The following is a 17,423-nucleotide window of genomic DNA, read 5'->3' as shown; positions in this document are numbered from 1 at the left end:
GTTGAGGGGACTGGAGCTCGTTCAGCTTGGAGAAGAGAAGGCTCTGAGAAGACCACATTGTGGCCTTCCATTACTTGAGGGGAGCTTATAGATGGAAGAGAAGCAGACTTTTTACACTGTCTGATAGAGGTAGGACAAGAGAGAACAGTTTAAAATTAAAAGATAGAAGTTAATTAGACTAGATAATTGGGAAGAATCTTTCTACTCAGAGGATGGTGAGGCACTAGAATGGGCTGTCCAAAGAAGCTGTGAATGCCCCTTCTCTGGAGGCATTCAAGGCCAGGTTGGATGGGACCCTGGGCAGCCTGAGCTGGTGGGTGGCAGCCCTGCGCAGAGCAGGTAGGTTAGAATTAGATGATCTTTAATGTCCCATCCAACCCAATCCATTATGTGATTCTGTAATTACGATTTTGATGATAAAAATCCCATCAGAAGTCTAAGCTTTGTTTCATTTTATGTGTTATATTTTCAGCTAAAGAAGCAGTTTCCCACTATGAACCTGAAGATTCCAGCTAAAAGGATATTTGGAGATAATTTTGATCCTGGCAAGTTATAATCTTGTTTCTTGTTTTGTCGATGTCTTTATTTGAGACTTGATCTGTTGCAGCATACAGGAAGCTATCTTAGATGACTGTTTCAGCAATCCTCAAACCAGTGACTAAACCAAAGGTTAGTCATACTTGAGTAAAGAGTAGGAACTAGCGTGGGTAGGTATTCTTCATTGTGATTTTGAACAAACTGCTGCTTAATGGCATGATACCTCTTTTGTACTGAGTGCTGCAGTTCCTCCCGGCCATGTCATATTCAGGATTGTGAGAGATTCTAACTGTCAGACATAAAAACAAAATCCAAATCACAGGCTCTTCTAAACATACGCCCATTGAACTTTATATTTGGTTTGTGTAACTTTTCTTCCTGCTAAAAATTTAAGCAAAAAAGGAGTTTATCTTTGAAGGCTTTTGAACTCTGTATCTAAATGTGTTTTCTTGCACAGTTTAGATGAAAACAGAATTCTTCCTGTAGTTACATTTCTGGAAGCCTGTTTGATAAGATCTCTGTGTGATCCAGTTAGGACTGATTGGTCCCAATAAAGCTCGCCCTGCCCACGTTAATAGAAAATCACTTTAAAAAATGCAGTGAATCAGTGTAAGCGGCACCATGAGTGAATAAATACAAAGTCAAATGGATGAGCTGGGCCTTTGCTCTGTGTGTTTATAGCCTTAATTTAGACCCTTTTACTGAGGGATTTTTCTGATGGTCATTGGGAACCTCCCTCTACTGGTTGTTGATGCGGTCAGTCTGTGTTTGTAGTTTTACCTCCTCCTGTGCTTGTTTAAAGGTTTAGCATTCTTTTTTGCTGTAGTACCAGTGGATCCAGAGATGCTGACCTTCGTGGCATGTGTTTGGTTGAAGAGTTCTTTCAAGCATCTTAATTTTTAGCAGTTACTGTTGATCATCTAGACCTTGACGTGAAGATTCCTTCTCATGTTTTGTATTAGAATAATCACATACAGTATTCCAGGTTTGCATTCCTCTGTTGGCTTCTTCTGAAGAAGACTTCTTGTTTTATTTTGTCTTCTTTCATTTTCTCCAACCTTGGGACTTCAGAGCTGGCTGAAGACCCTATAATGTCCTGCTTTCTGGTCTTGTGTCCAGCCATGTGCGCTATTGGATTTCTTGGATTCGGATTTAGGAAACTGGATTTTAAATAGGAGAGGAAGGGAGGGCAGAGGGAAGACTAAAACTGTATTGAAATTATGTATGTAAAACACAATCCCCAGACTTATTTTAAATTTCCATCAAATATTCTGTAATCCTGGAAGCACGAGAAAATAGTTCTTAAGATTTTTCTTGCTGCAGGGCAGGGTGATGCTCATTTAAGTAATTCTTGATCTTAACGCTGATTTACTAAAACTTTGATGCAGTGTTTCTGCTTTCTTCTGAAATAAGGTGTATTCTGCAGCTTTGGAAAGGTATTTTAATTTTGTTGGTCTGTTCTTGCATGTGGGCAATTGTACTGATGAATGTGAGCATTGTACTGATGTGTTGTAGTCATAAGCGTAGTAGAGTGGAACTGCAATATGCCTTACCCAAGGCCTATTAAAATACTATCATAACATACGTTATCGTCTGAAGCCTCCATTTTTATTGTCATTTAGGTTATTTCAAAATTAATCCAATAGTAACTTTAAAAATGGAGCAGAGGGATATAATAGAAACCAGCCAGAAGGCAGAACGAAAAAATGACGGCATGTGTTTGAGTAGATTCAATGCAGATGCTTTTTCTTCAGCTGTGTGGATAGGTTTCTCGTCTTAGAGTGGCGACTGCGTTCAGCATCAGAAGCAGCTGATGCTGGTGACTCGTGTAAATTCTCCATGCAAATTCACCTTTCTGTTTTGAAGGATTACTTAGCATCCTAGTTCCGGTTTAGGTGATGTGCTGCTGAAACAATGTGTGCATTGTTCTTAATAATTGAAATTCTCAAGGTTGTGTGTATGTGTTAATTCTTAACAGAAGAAGACTTTTTGTGATTGATACCAGTGATGAAGGACAAAATTCTTCTGTTCTGGGATTATTTTCTTTCCCTTGTTCCCAGTCCCTTGCAGATCTTTCCGTCCTGCTTAAAAATATCACAAAGATTCTGAGGGCTTATTTACTTAACATTAGGGGTTGTGTCTGAGACAGAAAGAGAAGTAGTTTACCTAATTAATTTTAGTGGCTACATCTGAGCGCTTGCTGGATGGTTGTGCAACTTTCCCGTTTCCATTTGTTATGGAAACCTGCTGTTTGGTGGGACTGTTGGAGTGAAAACATGATTTGTGTGACAGTTTTGCCTGTGGCTTTTTTCCGAGAGAAATAGGACCTGGGGAGCTCAGCCATGTAAATAAGGCTGCAGGGGTTAGTGCACTGTTGCTGCACATTGCTCTTGAACTGCTTTAAAATCCACCTGTCCTATCGCATTTTAAAGTAGTGTTACAGAGGGACTGAAATGTGTTCTCTCACCTCCCCTGAATGTTCTTAAACTTGTGATTTTCGTATGTTGAACCAATCCTGTTCTCACTTTGCTCTTTTTAACTGTTATCTATTAAAATCCTAACATCTTAAATTTGAAAATAAGTCTCTCTTGTTAGCTGACTGATCATTCCTAATAAATCTTTTTTTTTCTTTTCCCAGATTTTATTAAACAGAGAAGAGCAGGACTGAATGAATTCATTCAGAACTTAGTTAGACAGCCAGAGCTATGCAACCAGTAAGTAGATTCGTTTCTGTATTTATAGGAACCATGCTAAAAGCTGGGAGGCGTCAAACATAAAATTGCAAACAGAGTACTTCTGACTAGAAAATTCATTATACCTATCGGTACTTCCAAGTATAATAAATAATCTTTAATATGATTATTCTCTCAAGAAAATACAGAGGCTGGCCTGATGATGTTCAACAAGGGCAAGTTAGAGGCAGACCTTCTGGAAAGGAGCTCTGCAGGGAAAGACTTGGGTGTCCTGGTGGACAATACGTTGGCCATGAGGCAGCAGTGTGCCCTTGTGTTGGCCAAGAAGGCCAGTAGTATCCTGGGGTGTGTTAAAAAGAGTGTGGCCAGCGGGTCGAGGGAGGTGATCCTGCTCCTCTGCTCTGGCGAGGCCTCACCTGGAGTGCTGTGTTGTTATGGGCTCCCCAGTTCAAAAAAGATAGGGAGCTTCTTGAAAGAGTCTATTGGAGAGCCACAAAGATGATGAGGGGTCTGGAGCATCTCCTGTATGAGGAAAGGGTGAGACAGCTGGGACTGTTCATCCTGGAGAATAAGAGGCTGAGGAGGGGAACCTTGTCAATGCTTATAAATATCTGAAGGGTGGGAGTCAAGTGGATGTGGCCAGGCTCTTTTCAGTGGTGTGCAGTGACAGAACAAGGGACAGTGGGTACAAACACATGAGGTTCCATGCAAACATGAGGAAGAACTTTATTGTAAAGGTGACAGAGCACTGGAAAAGTCTGCCCAGAGGGATCCTGATGTCTCCTCTGGAGATACTCAGAACATGTCTGGATGTGTTTCTGTGTAACCTATTGTGTGGAACCTACTTTTAGCAGGGGGTTGGAGTGAATGATCTGCAGAGCTCCCTTTCAACCCCCACGATCCTGCAGTTTTTCTTAAATCAGTTCAGGTGTGTACCCTAGAACTTGCTTTAAGCATGTTAACTAAGGAGCTTGGTCACCTTATTTGGTGGCTTGGGACTTGCATGAAACACATGAATAAGATTCCATGCTAACTCTTCTGTCAGAAGACCTGTATGTGTGATAAACTCCATCAGTGGGGCACTGATGAGGTGGTGATAAGTTAAAAACTGCTTCTCTGCATTGCAAGCTTGGAGGAGTGCAGTTCTGTGAGCTGATTTTGAGGGTAAACTTCAGTTTTCATTCAGTTTCAATCTAGACCTAATCAATTTAAGATAAAGCCATGCAGCTTTACACATTGCTTGAATTAGTAAATCAGTAACGTTCTATTTTGGGCTTTAGCTCCGAGTTTCTTTACTACATGTGCTTTGTTTAATTATCCTGTCAGTACATCCCATCAAACTGTCCATTTCCCACAGGGAAGAAATACCAGAGAATCTTGCTGCAGTTTCAAATCTGCAGTCAGGTTTTATTTTCCAACAAGCGAACTACGTAATGTTGGTTAAGTTGAAGTATGTGTTTTCTTTCTTCTTTGGAAGAGAAAGAATGACATATAAAGGTTCATTGTGATAAATGGAAAAAAAAACTTTGGAAAAAAACAAAGGCTTTATGGTGAAATAGTTTTCCACTAAAGGAAATACTGTGAGTTTTATGGTCATAGCACTGATGTTCTCTGTGAAAGAATAGAAAACACTGCAGAATAACCAAGTGTTGAAAGCTAATCTGCTTTGTTAAATTATTGAAAAGATTCAGATCTTCTCTCCTGTCAGTATGGCCAGGTACCACATATCGTCTCAAACATTATTAGTTCTCCAAAGATAAAGCCGTGCTTCTGTATGCATCACAGATTACTGCAAATCATGTTAATAATTACATAATCTGTTGCCTTTTCTTTGTGCCGATAAATACGAGCAGTAAAGAAATACCAAAGGTTGATGACTTTGAGTGTCTTGGCACAACCTGCTAGAAACTACTTAATGAGTATATGGTGACTGAGTCTTTACATGTGGCCCGTATACACACATTTAAACTGTTTTGCTTTAATGATAAACTTGATTTTAGGTAAAATAACTCACAGAAATTGAGTAACATACAAGGAAGTCATAGGGGGCTGTATGTTCTCAGAGAAACGTGAGGAAGCTCATCGTCCACTAAAAATCTAAGCACTAATCTAAATCTAATGTGCTGTCCACATTATTCTCTGAAACACGTAACTCTGTGCTGTGTTTTGTTTTTCTTTCAGTGGACTTTGTTCTCGGGTCTTGTTTGTTAGATATCAAAACCAAACCTTTCTGCTCAATAATAAACCTGACAAAACCTGAAGTCCATTGGAAGATAGATAGATAGATAGATAGATAGATAGATAGATAGATAGATAGATAGATAGATAGATAGATGGAGTATATATAGAGAGAATAAAGAGACCCTTTAGCAGCTGGTGTGGGCTTTTCCTGCAGTCCCTGTCAGGTGGGATACATGGCTGGCTGAACCTTTGTCTTACACTGAATTGGGAATTACACGGGCTGGCTTTGAGCTGCATTTGCTCAGTTAACCATATTTGTTGGAGAACTTGCTCTCATGGGTAGAATGCAGAGTGTGCAAAACAAAAATCTCTAAAAGAGCAACTTCATGGTAAGGTTTGGGGTTGTTGTTGTTTTGAGGGCTTTTTTTCCTTTGTACGGAATGCTTCATGCAGTTTCCCAACTGCAGCTGTCCTGAGAGCTTCTGAAAAAAACCTCTGAAATCTAAGTGAAATGTCTTCCTGCCTAAGCCACCTGTCTTTTAGTGAACTTGAAAGGCTCAGCTCATCTCTTCAAGTGATATATAGCTGCAAGCAACACCCGTTTAGGAATTAGTTTTGCCTTAGTTGCGTGTCCCTATGTACCATGGGAACCTTACGGTCTCTCGTTATGTCAAAGCCGTTACTCTTTTTCTGATTCTGGCTGAAAATCCTGCAAGTTATTGGTTTCCTGACGTATCTGTGCTTCTTTCTAGCCCAGATGTCAGATCATTTCTTCAGATGGATAACCCGAAACACCAGTCAGATCCATCTGAAGATGAAGATGAAAGGAGTAATCAGAAGGTAATAAAACATAGGCATAGAACAGTCTCCTAAATTTTAGCTACTTGACAGCAATCTTAAGTATATTACTTACAGAAGATTACCAGTTGGTTTGGCAATAAATCTCTCCTGTGATCTTTTAAACAGAACTGTTCTGCTGTAAGATGTGTTCCTGTCCGGTGTAAACTGCAGAGAGCAGTAATCCTGATTGTGAGCTTTGTCTTGTTTCTTCCCCACTTGCTCAGAGTGGAAGAGACACAGATGGAGCTGTAGTTTAGCTGTCTGTTTTTTCAGTCTCCTCAGACACTCTTGCTCAAATTATGGCTGGCAAGGAGCAGAGGCAATAGAATAATTTGTTTGTCTTTAAAAGAAAGAGAGATGCCATTAGGGGTTGGAATGAGGTGAGCTTTAAGGTCCTTTGTGACACAAGCCACTCTGTGCAGTTCAATTCTCATGAAGGATAAAAAATATTGCAGTCTTTCTTAAAGTCACTCAGGAGCAAAGATGAATTTAATTTTAGCTCACATTCAACACTGTGAGGTCTCAAATCTCTCTTGTCAGAAAAACCCCCACAGAAGTGCAGTTTGGATGGATTGTCTGAAAGTTAATGTACAGCCTCCAGGAACTGCTGATTGAAAAAGGAGTCTTTCTAGGAAGGCAGAAGTGCCATAATTAAGTTTATTTTCTCTGGTTTACTTCATGGCCTTTGGACTTTTCATTTTATTCAGTCCCTCTTACAAAACAGACAAATAGGCTTTTTGCATCAGCTGTGCATCACATGCAACGCAGCGTGATTGTTATCAAAATCTCACTTCCAAAGATGCCATGATGTGGCATGATATCCAGATGTGTGCTGATAAGGTTCGTGCCTTTCATGGAGTTGAGTTAGCCATTACTGGAAGGGTAGGAGAAGTGCCTGGTGGTTTGTCTTGGTGGAGAAAAATGTTTTTGTTTTTTTAAGCACCATATCCTTAATTAATGAGACTCTTGTATAAACAGTGGAGTTTAACAATAACTTTATTGGAATAAAAGGTAAAAAGCATATCCCGTAGAGTAAATGCAGAAGGGTCTGAGTTCTTCATCAGGAACATTGAAGACAGTGTCAACAATTTTTGTTCCTAGTCCTGTCCTCTCCATTTGGATTAATTATTTTATTACCTTTATCCTTCTGTATGGTCAGTGTAGAAATATTTTGCAAGAATGCATTGATGGCCAGATACTTCAAACTTAGGATGTTCACAGTCTTAGATATCTTGAAAGAGATATCCAAATATTAATAGGTTTTGAAGGTATCTAATAAGTGTAAAGATATAGCTTGAAGAAAATAGTGTTTTGAAATTATTACTGGTTGAAGCCTAACAAAGGTTGGTTTTATTGTATTCTATTTGTTTCTTCCTACAGCTGAATTCTACCTCACCGAATATCAACTTGGGACCGTCTGGAAATCCTCAGTAGGTTTTTCAATTAACCATAAACTGGAAAACTAGACTGAATATAACTGCTTATTGTGTGAAGAGAGGTTTGAGTACATGGCTTTGTCTTTTATTTTCTCTGCCCAGAGAGAAGCAGGACGTTTAATCCTGTGCTCAGTAAATGACCTCTTTTAAGACGTTTTCCTTTTCATCTTCAGGTTTTGTTAGTCTGTTATCATTTGACGTGAGGATGCTATGGCAAAAAAAACAACACCAAAAAAACCCCCTCTCTCCTTTTGTAATGGTCGCACAGCTGTGAGGAATGTGAAACGTTCTGAAAACACATTTGTTTTAATGCACAGCAATGGAGCAGCTTAACTTGTTGATGTTACAGACTTCATCACTGCAGTTACAACTTGCTTCTCTGGTGTTTACTTCTGTAAGCTGCTTTCTCAGTTCTCTGTTCTTTTACATCTGAGAAATGACACCTAATTTGGCTCCCCTTTCCTCTCAGATTTTTTTTCTGGGCTAACAGGAGGAAATGCTTAACAGATTGCAGTGAGAAATGAAACGGTGAGAGTGCTTCCTTTGAGGGGCAATAAATGAAGAGGTGTGTGACATAGCTGTTGTTTCAGAGGCGGAAAAAGATCATTGTTTTGCTGACAACAATGCCTCTAAATTGTACTTAGGAAAAGGTGAGGTAATTAGTGGAAATTACTGAAAGTAGTGGTGACTTGGCAAGTGGAAAAACAGTGAGTTCGTACAAATAACACACATACAAGAGGAAGGTGCTGGGGCCTCCCTGCTGTCACTTTAAACTGGGGAAGCAATGGATGGTAGGGAGGATGGGATGAGGAATGAGAACATTCTTCCTTCTGTCATGTGAGCTTTGGAATCCAATTGGATGTCTGGAATTGGGAGATAAGCTTCAGGAAAATTAATGGGGAAAAAGACTTAAAAACTAGAAGAATTGAGGGTTTCTGGAGGAGAAAAGGATAGTCATGCTCATCCTCTACATCTTACACTTAAAATGAAAAAAGAAAGAAAGAAACTCAAATGCTGCAGCTCTGTCACCTTTTCTGGAGGAAAATGGAATTACAAACTGAAGGGCAGCTTTGCAGAAGTCCAGTTGTTGATTAGAATGAGGAACTAAGAAAGGTGCCATCAGACTCTTCACATTAAGGTTGAAGGGCTACATCAGGCTTCTGTACAGCTATGGAGCTTGGAATTTTTTCTTACCCAAATGACCAGTAATATAATATAATAAAATCCTTCCTAAATATCTTTCAGTGCTAAGCCAACGGACTTTGATTTCCTGAAAGTGATTGGGAAAGGCAGCTTTGGCAAGGTGAGCTTTCTGATTGCTGTGACTTGCTGTGGTGCCAGGGTGCCAGCTGGTGTCTCGTGCATAGTAGCTGGAGGTGTTGCCAGGGTCTTTTGAAAGTGGTATCATTGTAGGATGGTGCATAAACTCCCGTATTGGATTCCTGTTACTGGAATAACATAGCCCTGGCATTGCTATTTTCTGGTGTAGTACTCATTGCCTGCCTTGGTTGCTTGTTGGGATTAAAAAGTTTGTGTTTCCCGTTCTTGTTAAGCTGCATTTTCCTTTGTTCATATGGTCTGCCTTCTCTGGCTCTTGGTGCTATGGAGCAGTGCAGACAACACCACTGAAACAACACCAAGCAACACTGGGAAGTGACTAGTATTGATACTTCCCAACGAGATGCATTTAGTATTTTGTTATATGAGTATACAAGCAGACTGTACTGAACTGTGAGATCACTCTATTAGTGATCGGCTATATTAAAAACAAAGAGACTATTGTGAACACGTAGTATTAATGCTGTTGGTTTATGCTGAAATTAATAAGTAATCAGTGGAATGTGAACTACAACCTTGACATTTCTTCCTTTGCTTTGAATTTCACAGGTTCTTCTTGCAAAAAGAAAACTGGATGGGAAATATTATGCTGTCAAAGTGCTGCAGAAAAAAATTGTTCTTAACAGGAAAGAGGTACAAAGAAATGCACTTTCTCCACACATTTTTTTTCCCCTTAATTACAAAATTGCATCTCTTTACTTCCTGATCCTTTACTTCCTTACAGCAAAAACATATCATGGCTGAACGTAATGTGCTTCTGAAAAATGTGAAGCATCCATTTCTAGTTGGATTGCATTACTCTTTCCAAACGACAGAAAAGCTTTACTTTGTCCTGGATTTTGTTAACGGAGGAGAGGTATGTGGGGATTCTCTTTGGATTCGTGTCTGTTTATTCTGCAGCTCTGTTCTTCTGTGGGACGAACAAAACGATCCCTTACAGTGGGCTGTGATCAGTGTTCTCCCAAGTTCTGGAAATCCTGTTAATCTCTAGTGATGCTTTTCCTTCAGACTTCCATAGCTAGACAGACCTTGTGCCTCTTCTTATCAGCAACTTTAATGCAGCATTAATTTATAGTTGTCAGATACAAATGCTGTCTTTTGACAGTTAACTAAATATACCTGTTATTAATTAATCACACGTTGACATTTTTCAGCATGTAAAATTATTTTCCTTTTTCATCTGCATTATCTGAGGTGCTCGTATTTCATTAGTGTAAGGAAACAAGTAAATGGACAATGATTTGGTTGCTGTGACTTCGTTGGAAATGTGGGGATACTTGTGTGGCTTTGCAGGTCCAGTTGCTCACTGCTGAATAGCTTCTTCTCAGGATCATTTCCTTGGAGTGATGCTATTGAGTATGAGGAGTCCATGAGTAACTTAAGGATCTTGATGATCCTTGAGGTCCCTTCCAACCCAAGCCATTCTGTGATCCTGTGATCTTGCATCATTGAATCTTGCCACCCTCAATTAACATGGTTTTCTCAAGTTCTTTGTGCCTTTAAGGGGAATATCCTTGTAAGTAAGTAGCCTATGCATTTCTAAGCCATGAAAGAGAAAAGGAAATCACAGAATCACAGAATTGTAGGGGTTGGAAGGGACCTCTAGAGATCATCAAGTCCAACCCCCCTGCCAAAGCAGGAAGAATGAGTGAAGGAATATTGTCAATTTTATTTCATCTTATGTTCTTGAAATTGTAGGCAGCTAAATAAAATTACTGTTAAAATTATACCATATTAACTTGGTTTTCTGTATAATTTTTTTTTCTTATTTACTACTTTGCATATTTACAGCTGTTCTTTCATTTACAAAGAGAACGTTCCTTTCCTGAGCACAGAGCCAGATTTTATGCTGCTGAAATAGCCAGTGCACTGGGATACTTACACTCCATAAATATCGTGTACAGGTACGTTTCTGAAGTGTCCTGGGGAAGTTCGGAATAGGACAAATTAATATATAAAAGCTACTGCATGAAATGTTCTCAGGGGGAATTTGTACAAAATGTTTTCCCCAAAATGTAAAGCTTCCTTTCAGCTGAACAATAAGTCATTGCCTGTGAAGCTTTTGTGTTAGTGACTGCTGTTTTGAGTTAATACAGTGATCTTTTTTTTTATAGGGATTTAAAACCAGAAAACATTCTCCTAGATTCACTAGTAAGTAAGCAACCTTATTTTTTATTTTGTACATTCTCAGCCAAAATGGACACTTACGGGTATGTAAATGTTGATCATGTTCTGTTTTGTAAAACTCTGTTTCTTAAACAGGGTCACGTTGTGTTGACAGACTTTGGACTTTGTAAAGAAGGGATTGCAAGTTCCGATACTACTGCAACGTTCTGTGGGACACCGGAAGTATGTTGATGACTTTGGCATCTTTTGGCTAGTAACTAATGGTTGTTGAGTGCTGTTAGTTGTGTAAATGGAAGATCACATATGTGTGTATTTATAGTAATGTAGTGTTGGGGACTTAAATTCTTTTTATGAGTTCTTCCATGAAACCAAAGATAAGTTTACTGCAGATCTGTTCTTTGTACTACTTACTAATATTCAGTATCTCCGACTTAACTACCCACGTCCTCATAACTCATGTTTACCATCTTCCCTCTTCGCAATCCTTTTCACATGCTGTTCCTTCCCATGTGTCTGACTAGACATAAGACAGTTGGCTTGTGTAACAGCTGTAACAGATTTGCCAATAGGAATCTGTTTACTATATCCTGCCATTAATTTGTAGTAGGTTTAGAAGCACTTAGTAGCTTTGAGACATGCACAAATTTTGTATATGGGAGAAGCTTTGAACTTACTGACTCTATTGTCTTTTTCCAGTTCATTCTTCTCAGTAAAAAAAAACTCAGAATCTGTACCTCATTTGTCTGTAGATACCATTGAACAGTGACTTATCTCCTCATTACAAATGATATCTGCCTTGTCCATCTACAAATAGATCTATTTTGTACATTAAATTTGAGGATTTGGATGCTAGTGAGCAATCTTTTGTTTTGAGAAGGGGTTAGAAACCGTACGTGTGCTGTGTAGGTGAGGGCTGAGATGATGAGGATCCAGCTGCAGTAATTCTATGCTGCGTGTCCACAAAGAATAGTCTTGTACTGTGAACTGCCTGTACTTGCACGGTGGTATTAGTAAGTTAGTAGATTTCTTCATTAACTGTGACTGAAACCTAAAAACCCAGGTTTTATTATTGTTAGCCTAATGCTCTACCGTTTCTGTTTATTTGTTTTTAGTATCTTGCACCAGAAGTTATTAAAAAGCAGCCCTATGACAACACTGTAGACTGGTGGTGCCTTGGTGCAGTTCTTTATGAGATGCTTTATGGACTGGTATGTATTTAATATGAGTGGGGAAGTGCCATTAAGGATGTGAACTTTTTGCAGAGCATTGAAGCACTGTACTTCAGTGGGTGAATGATTAATGTGTAACATTTGGTTTTTTAGCCTCCTTTTTACTGCCGTGACGTTGCAGAGATGTATGAGAATATTCTTCACAAGCCCCTGGTCTTGCGTCCAGGAATCAGTCTCACAGCCTGGTCTATTCTGGAGGAACTTCTGGAGAAAGATCGGCAGAGCAGACTTGGAGCAAGGGAAGATTTTGTATGTAATGTCCTAATTTATCGAGCTCTTCTTCATTTAAAGGGGCACGAATAAATTTGAGTGCATCATACAAGTTTAATAGGAGGAGAAAGGAAATGCTTTTCTGTATATCTGTTTATTTGTGGTTTTTTATTTCTTTGAAAATACCAGTTGTGGTCATCAAGTCCTGAAAGATGTTTGGAATAGGAAGGGGGTAATTGTAGGATATAGTATTTTTACCTTGGTTGGTGTCAAACCAGTCAGCAGAGAAACTCTGCTTCTGTCCTTGAATAGTGAGTCTTCTGATTGCAGCCTTAACGTTAGGTAGTGTGTTGGCCTTATCATAGAATGGCTTAGGTTCAAAGGGACCTTAAAGATCATCCAGTTCCCATCTCACGGGCAGGGTCAGGTCAGCCACTGGGTCAGGCTGCCCGGGGCTTCATCCAGCCTGGCCTTGAGCCATGCATCAAGGGATGGTGCATCCACGTGTTGCCCAGGCAACCTATTCCAGTACCTCACCACTTGCTGAGTAAAAGTTTCCTCCTAACATCTAACCGAAGTCTCCTCTCTTTTATTTCAAAGCCATTCCCTTTTGTCCTGTCACTATCAGACAGTGTAAAAAGTAATTCCCTCTTCCATTAATAAGCTCCCCTCAAATACTAGAAAGCCACAATGAGGACTGTGCAGGGCCTTCTCCAAGCTGAACAATGTCTTTGTAAGAGAGGTGCTCCAGCCCTATATTCACCTTTTTGACCCTCCTCTGGGCCTTCTCCAACAGCTCAGCATCTTTCCTATGTCATCCCTCTTTCTGCTGTTAACTGCACCACCCAACCTGGTGTCATCAGCAAAGCTGCTGAGGGTGCACTTGGTCCCACTTTGTGTCATTGATAAAGATGGTCCCAAGACAGACCCCTGGGGTACACCATTCATCTGGGGTACACGCCTTCGCCTGTGCATAGAGCCATTGACAGCAACCCTATGGCTGTGACATCCAACTCATTGTTTGTATCAACTTCAAATCCATATCTCAGCAATTTAGGGATAAAGGACATGGTACAGGACCATGTGAAAGGCCTTGCACAAGTTCAGGTAGACAACATCAGTTGTCCTTCCTTTGTCTACCAGTGCCATCAGTCCATGGTAGAGGCCACCAGCCAGTTCCCCCTTCTGATTTATTGGGCAGGTTGCAGGTGGGAAGGAGTGTACTTTTCTTTGCCTGTCTCTTTTGACCAACATAACTGTAGAATCCTTTCTTGTTACTTTTCCATCTCCCACCAAGTTTAGTTCCGTGTGTGCCTTGGTTTTCCTGATCCTGTCTCTGTGTGTTCAGACAGCATCCCTGCATTTTTCTCAGGTCACATGTCCTTACTTCCACTCTCTGTGCGTTTCCTTCCTCTCCCTCAGTTTGAATAGCAGATCCTTGCTCAGCCATGCCATGCTTCTGCATGATTTCTTATCCTGAGTGGGGGCAGAGACCTCTTGAGCTCTCACAAAGATGTCCTTAAAAGAGTTGCCAGCTCCTTCTGTTCCTGTATTCATAGGGACAGCTTCCCAGGGGGTCCCAGTTCTTTAAGTAGCTGGAGATTCACTCTAGTCCTAAAGTTCAGAGCTGCTACTCCCAACTCTGCTCTTTGTTCTTTGCCAGGCTTATGTTCCAGCTCACAAACTTTACCAGGGCATTCTTGCTACAGTGCAGACTGTCTCCAATCTTAGCCTCTTTAGTGATCTCCTCTACACTGGTAAGCACCAGGTCCAGTAATGCTTTGCCTGTTTGCCCTGTTCGGTACCTGAAGCTTGAAGTTATTATCAACAGACTTCAGGAATCTCCTGGATTCTTTGCCTCATGCAGCTGAAGCGAGGAAAACCTGGTCAGCAGGCTCCCCTTGATGGGACAGCCTGTAGCAGACACTGACAGCCAGGTGCCCCTTATTGGTCTTGCCCTTCATTTTGATTAATAGGCTCTTACCCTGATCATGGCTGTTTCTAAAGGCAGCTCATAGAATAGGTGTGGTGTTATACTTTTTCAGTGGGAAGTATAATGACAGAATGGTAACATTCAGCTCAGCTATTTTCTGCTTCGTAACCATTAGGTGTATTGTAGAGTTGTTTAAGCAGCTGCTTCTCAAACAACAAACTTTATGAAAATAAACAACTTGAAGGCGGGAGCAGAAATGTTAATAGAAAATATTCTTGTCCTGTGGTTGTCTTAAAAGCAGCAAATAGGATTTTAAAAGGAAACTAGTTTGTAGAAGCAGGCTAACACATTCTAATTCTCTTCCTGCCAGCTACAGCTTTTATTGCAAAATAAACTGTAAACAGAGAACTTGACTTAAGTTTTGTTTGTGCATTTACTGTGATGCGTGGGATGGATTTCTGAAACATCAGTAATTTCTGTTCTTTACTGCAGCTTGAAATTCAGAAGCACCCATTCTTTGAATCTCTCAGCTGGACTGACCTTCTACAGAAGAAGATTCCGCCACCATTTAATCCTAATGTGGTAGGTGCTGTTTTAGGTCTTAGCTACCAAATATCTGCCTGTGCAGGCTCCTCTGTTTGGAAAGAATATGCATGGCTCAGAGTGGATGGGAACCTCTTAGTGCTGACTGCACTTGTGAGCAGTGACACTTCTGAGCAGTGATGCTGTCTTTTTGACTTAAAACTCACTTTGACACGTCACTGTTTCCTCTGCTTTTCCCTATCAAAGGACTTGCAGTTTTTTATGGTGTCTGAAGACCAAAGAATTTAAAGCCTTTTTAAAATAAGGCTTCAAATTATGAAGGCTGTTTTGTAAGCCTTAATTGCAGTCCTACTCCTGTTGATAGTACAGTTTTAAAAGTACAGAATTAATGTGACAAACGATGGATCTTTTGTTTTCTAGGTTGGCCCGGATGATATTGGGAATTTCGATGCGGTGTTTACAGAAGAAATGGTCCCATACTCAGTCTGCATCTCTTCCGATTACAGCATTGTCAATGCCAGTGTCCTGGAGGCCGATGATGCGTTTGTTGGGTTTTCTTACGCGCCGCCTTCTGAAGATATGTTTTCCTAGGAAGCTTTGGAAGGCTTGGGATGAACTGAAACATTACGAACACATTCCAAATTAGTGTATCTAGTGCCTCGTTTTGTATATAGGTTTGAAACCTATGAACAAACATTGTCTGCTGTATAGGAGGAGTCTGGGCATTTTGGATGGCTTTCTTTGGGGTTTGAACTGTTTATTCCTGCTGCAGAAAATTTTTTTTAAACAGCGTTCAGTAACATTCTCTACATTTAGGTATTTTTTAAAGCAAAAACACTGACTGTTCTCATCAGTCCCTTCAGGTTTACATTCGTACCTATCTAAGGCCGGCACAAGCAGCAGCATACTTAGTAAATTTATAAATGCCTTTGTACCTATTTACAGTGACTTTGTGCTTGAATTGTAACTATGCAAATCTTCTTTTGTATATCCCGGTTTAAACAAGGTAAATGTTGTTTTTTTCCCCTGTTATATCGGTTTGAACTTTGTTAACCTGTCAGCACTTAAATGAAGATTTAATTTAAGACTCAGATGCTCGGAGGATGTCTATAGAGTGAAAAATGGGCTATGTAAAACTAGATGGTCACTTCTGCATATGTTGGAGTACCTACATCTCTGAACTGGATTATTTGAGGTATGCAGGATTATTTGAAGCAAGGATGGACAAATCAACTATCCCTTTGGTAACTCTACTGATCATGCGTTCTACCTTTTTTTTTTTTTTTTTTTTTTTTACCTCCCTGAGATAAATAGATGTCTGTATTTCAACCGCATTAAAAATATTTTTGGTTAAAACTTTGCTTTTCCAAAGATATAATATGCTATAATCAGTGCTATTTTGAAAGGCTGTCTTACTTTAACCTTCCTGTGGTGGATGGTGAGGGGATCACACCAGACATTAAGTACTTTTCTCACTGATTTGTATTTGGAAACAGCAATATATTCCAAATCACTTGTATTTCAACACGCAGAGCTACTTGTCTTTGTGTCCCATTTTGGACCATTTGTAAATCTTCACATGATATTTGAAAAAAAAATAATGTAAATAGTGTTGATAATTATAGGAACGTGCAGAGTTAGTGTATTTCTCATAACACTCACGTGTATGGAGAAACTGATCGTTGGATCCACTTCTGTGTGAGGAAAACTTAACAAAGCAAGTACTGCAGTTAGTCCATAAAAGCCTATCACGGCAGGTAGTAGTGTTATTATGTATATCACTTGTAAATAACAACTTATTTTTGTCTGTTCCTTCGTAATCGTTCTGTGGTGTGTTTGGTTTTTTGTTCTGTTTTGCTTTGGTTTTGTTATTTGTAAATACATTCAGTTGAAAGCCTTGATTTGAGGAAAGTCTGATAGGACACACAAGAGCAGCCAGAGTCCTGAGGGAACTGGCTGATGTAGTTGCTGACCCAGTCTGAATGATGTGTGAGAAGTCACAGTGGTCAGGTGAAGTCCTTGGTGACTGGAAAAAAGGCAGCGTAGCACCCATTTTTAAGAAGGTTTAGAAAGGAACATAGGGAACTATCAACCTGTCAGCAAAATTATAATTATTCTTGAAATTAACACTGTTGGAGCAAAGCATTAGGCAAGTGGAAGCTAAGCCAGGATTGTTTGCTTTTTTCATTCTTTCACTTAAGTAATGGTGAGTAGTTGCTGTGTGAGGTGTGGGAAGCAGTCACTGGGTAAAGCAAGGAGGAACTGACATTGGAATGGAAAGAAGGAAGGAACTGTATTGTCTGTGGGAGGAGCGTGGTGGCTCTGTGCTCGTTTCCTATCCTGTCTCACTGAAGTT

General features: G+C 40.0%; 1 protein-coding gene across 19 annotated transcripts in view; it reads left to right on the top strand.

The window, feature by feature from the left end:
• The window catches only part of SGK3 (serum/glucocorticoid regulated kinase family member 3), a 47,085-nt gene extending 30,198 nt beyond the window's left edge, over positions 1-16,887 (top strand). For 15 of the 19 annotated variants that reach the window (XM_015855692.3, XM_085539492.1, XM_085539482.1 and 12 more), the window contains 14 exons: positions 473-545; positions 3,176-3,251; positions 6,164-6,251; positions 7,632-7,681; positions 8,933-8,990; positions 9,575-9,658; positions 9,750-9,881; positions 10,817-10,929; positions 11,140-11,176; positions 11,288-11,374; positions 12,265-12,360; positions 12,475-12,630; positions 15,017-15,106; positions 15,488-16,887. In XM_015855692.3, coding sequence (XP_015711178.1) covers positions 473-545; positions 3,176-3,251; positions 6,164-6,251; positions 7,632-7,681; positions 8,933-8,990; positions 9,575-9,658; positions 9,750-9,881; positions 10,817-10,929; positions 11,140-11,176; positions 11,288-11,374; positions 12,265-12,360; positions 12,475-12,630; positions 15,017-15,106; positions 15,488-15,658 — 1,311 coding nt within the window. In that variant the 3' untranslated portion in view covers positions 15,659-16,887. Of the gene's footprint in view, positions 1-472; positions 546-648; positions 670-3,175; positions 3,252-6,163; positions 6,252-7,631; positions 7,682-8,932; positions 8,991-9,574; positions 9,659-9,749; positions 9,882-10,816; positions 10,930-11,139; positions 11,177-11,287; positions 11,375-12,264; positions 12,361-12,474; positions 12,631-15,016; positions 15,107-15,487 lie in introns of those variants that run through there. The other 4 variants (XM_085539494.1, XM_085539493.1, XM_085539495.1 and 1 more) reach the window with 2 other exon arrangements.
• The last annotated feature ends 536 nt before the right edge of the window (positions 16,888-17,423 follow it).

This window comes from Coturnix japonica, chromosome 2 (genome assembly GCF_054131305.1).
Source record: "Coturnix japonica strain WE chromosome 2, WE-NBRP24, whole genome shotgun sequence".
Lineage (NCBI taxonomy): Eukaryota > Metazoa > Chordata > Aves > Galliformes > Phasianidae > Coturnix > Coturnix japonica.
The sequence above is the reverse complement of the archived record's forward strand: the minus strand, read 5'-3'. Positions and strand labels throughout refer to the sequence as shown.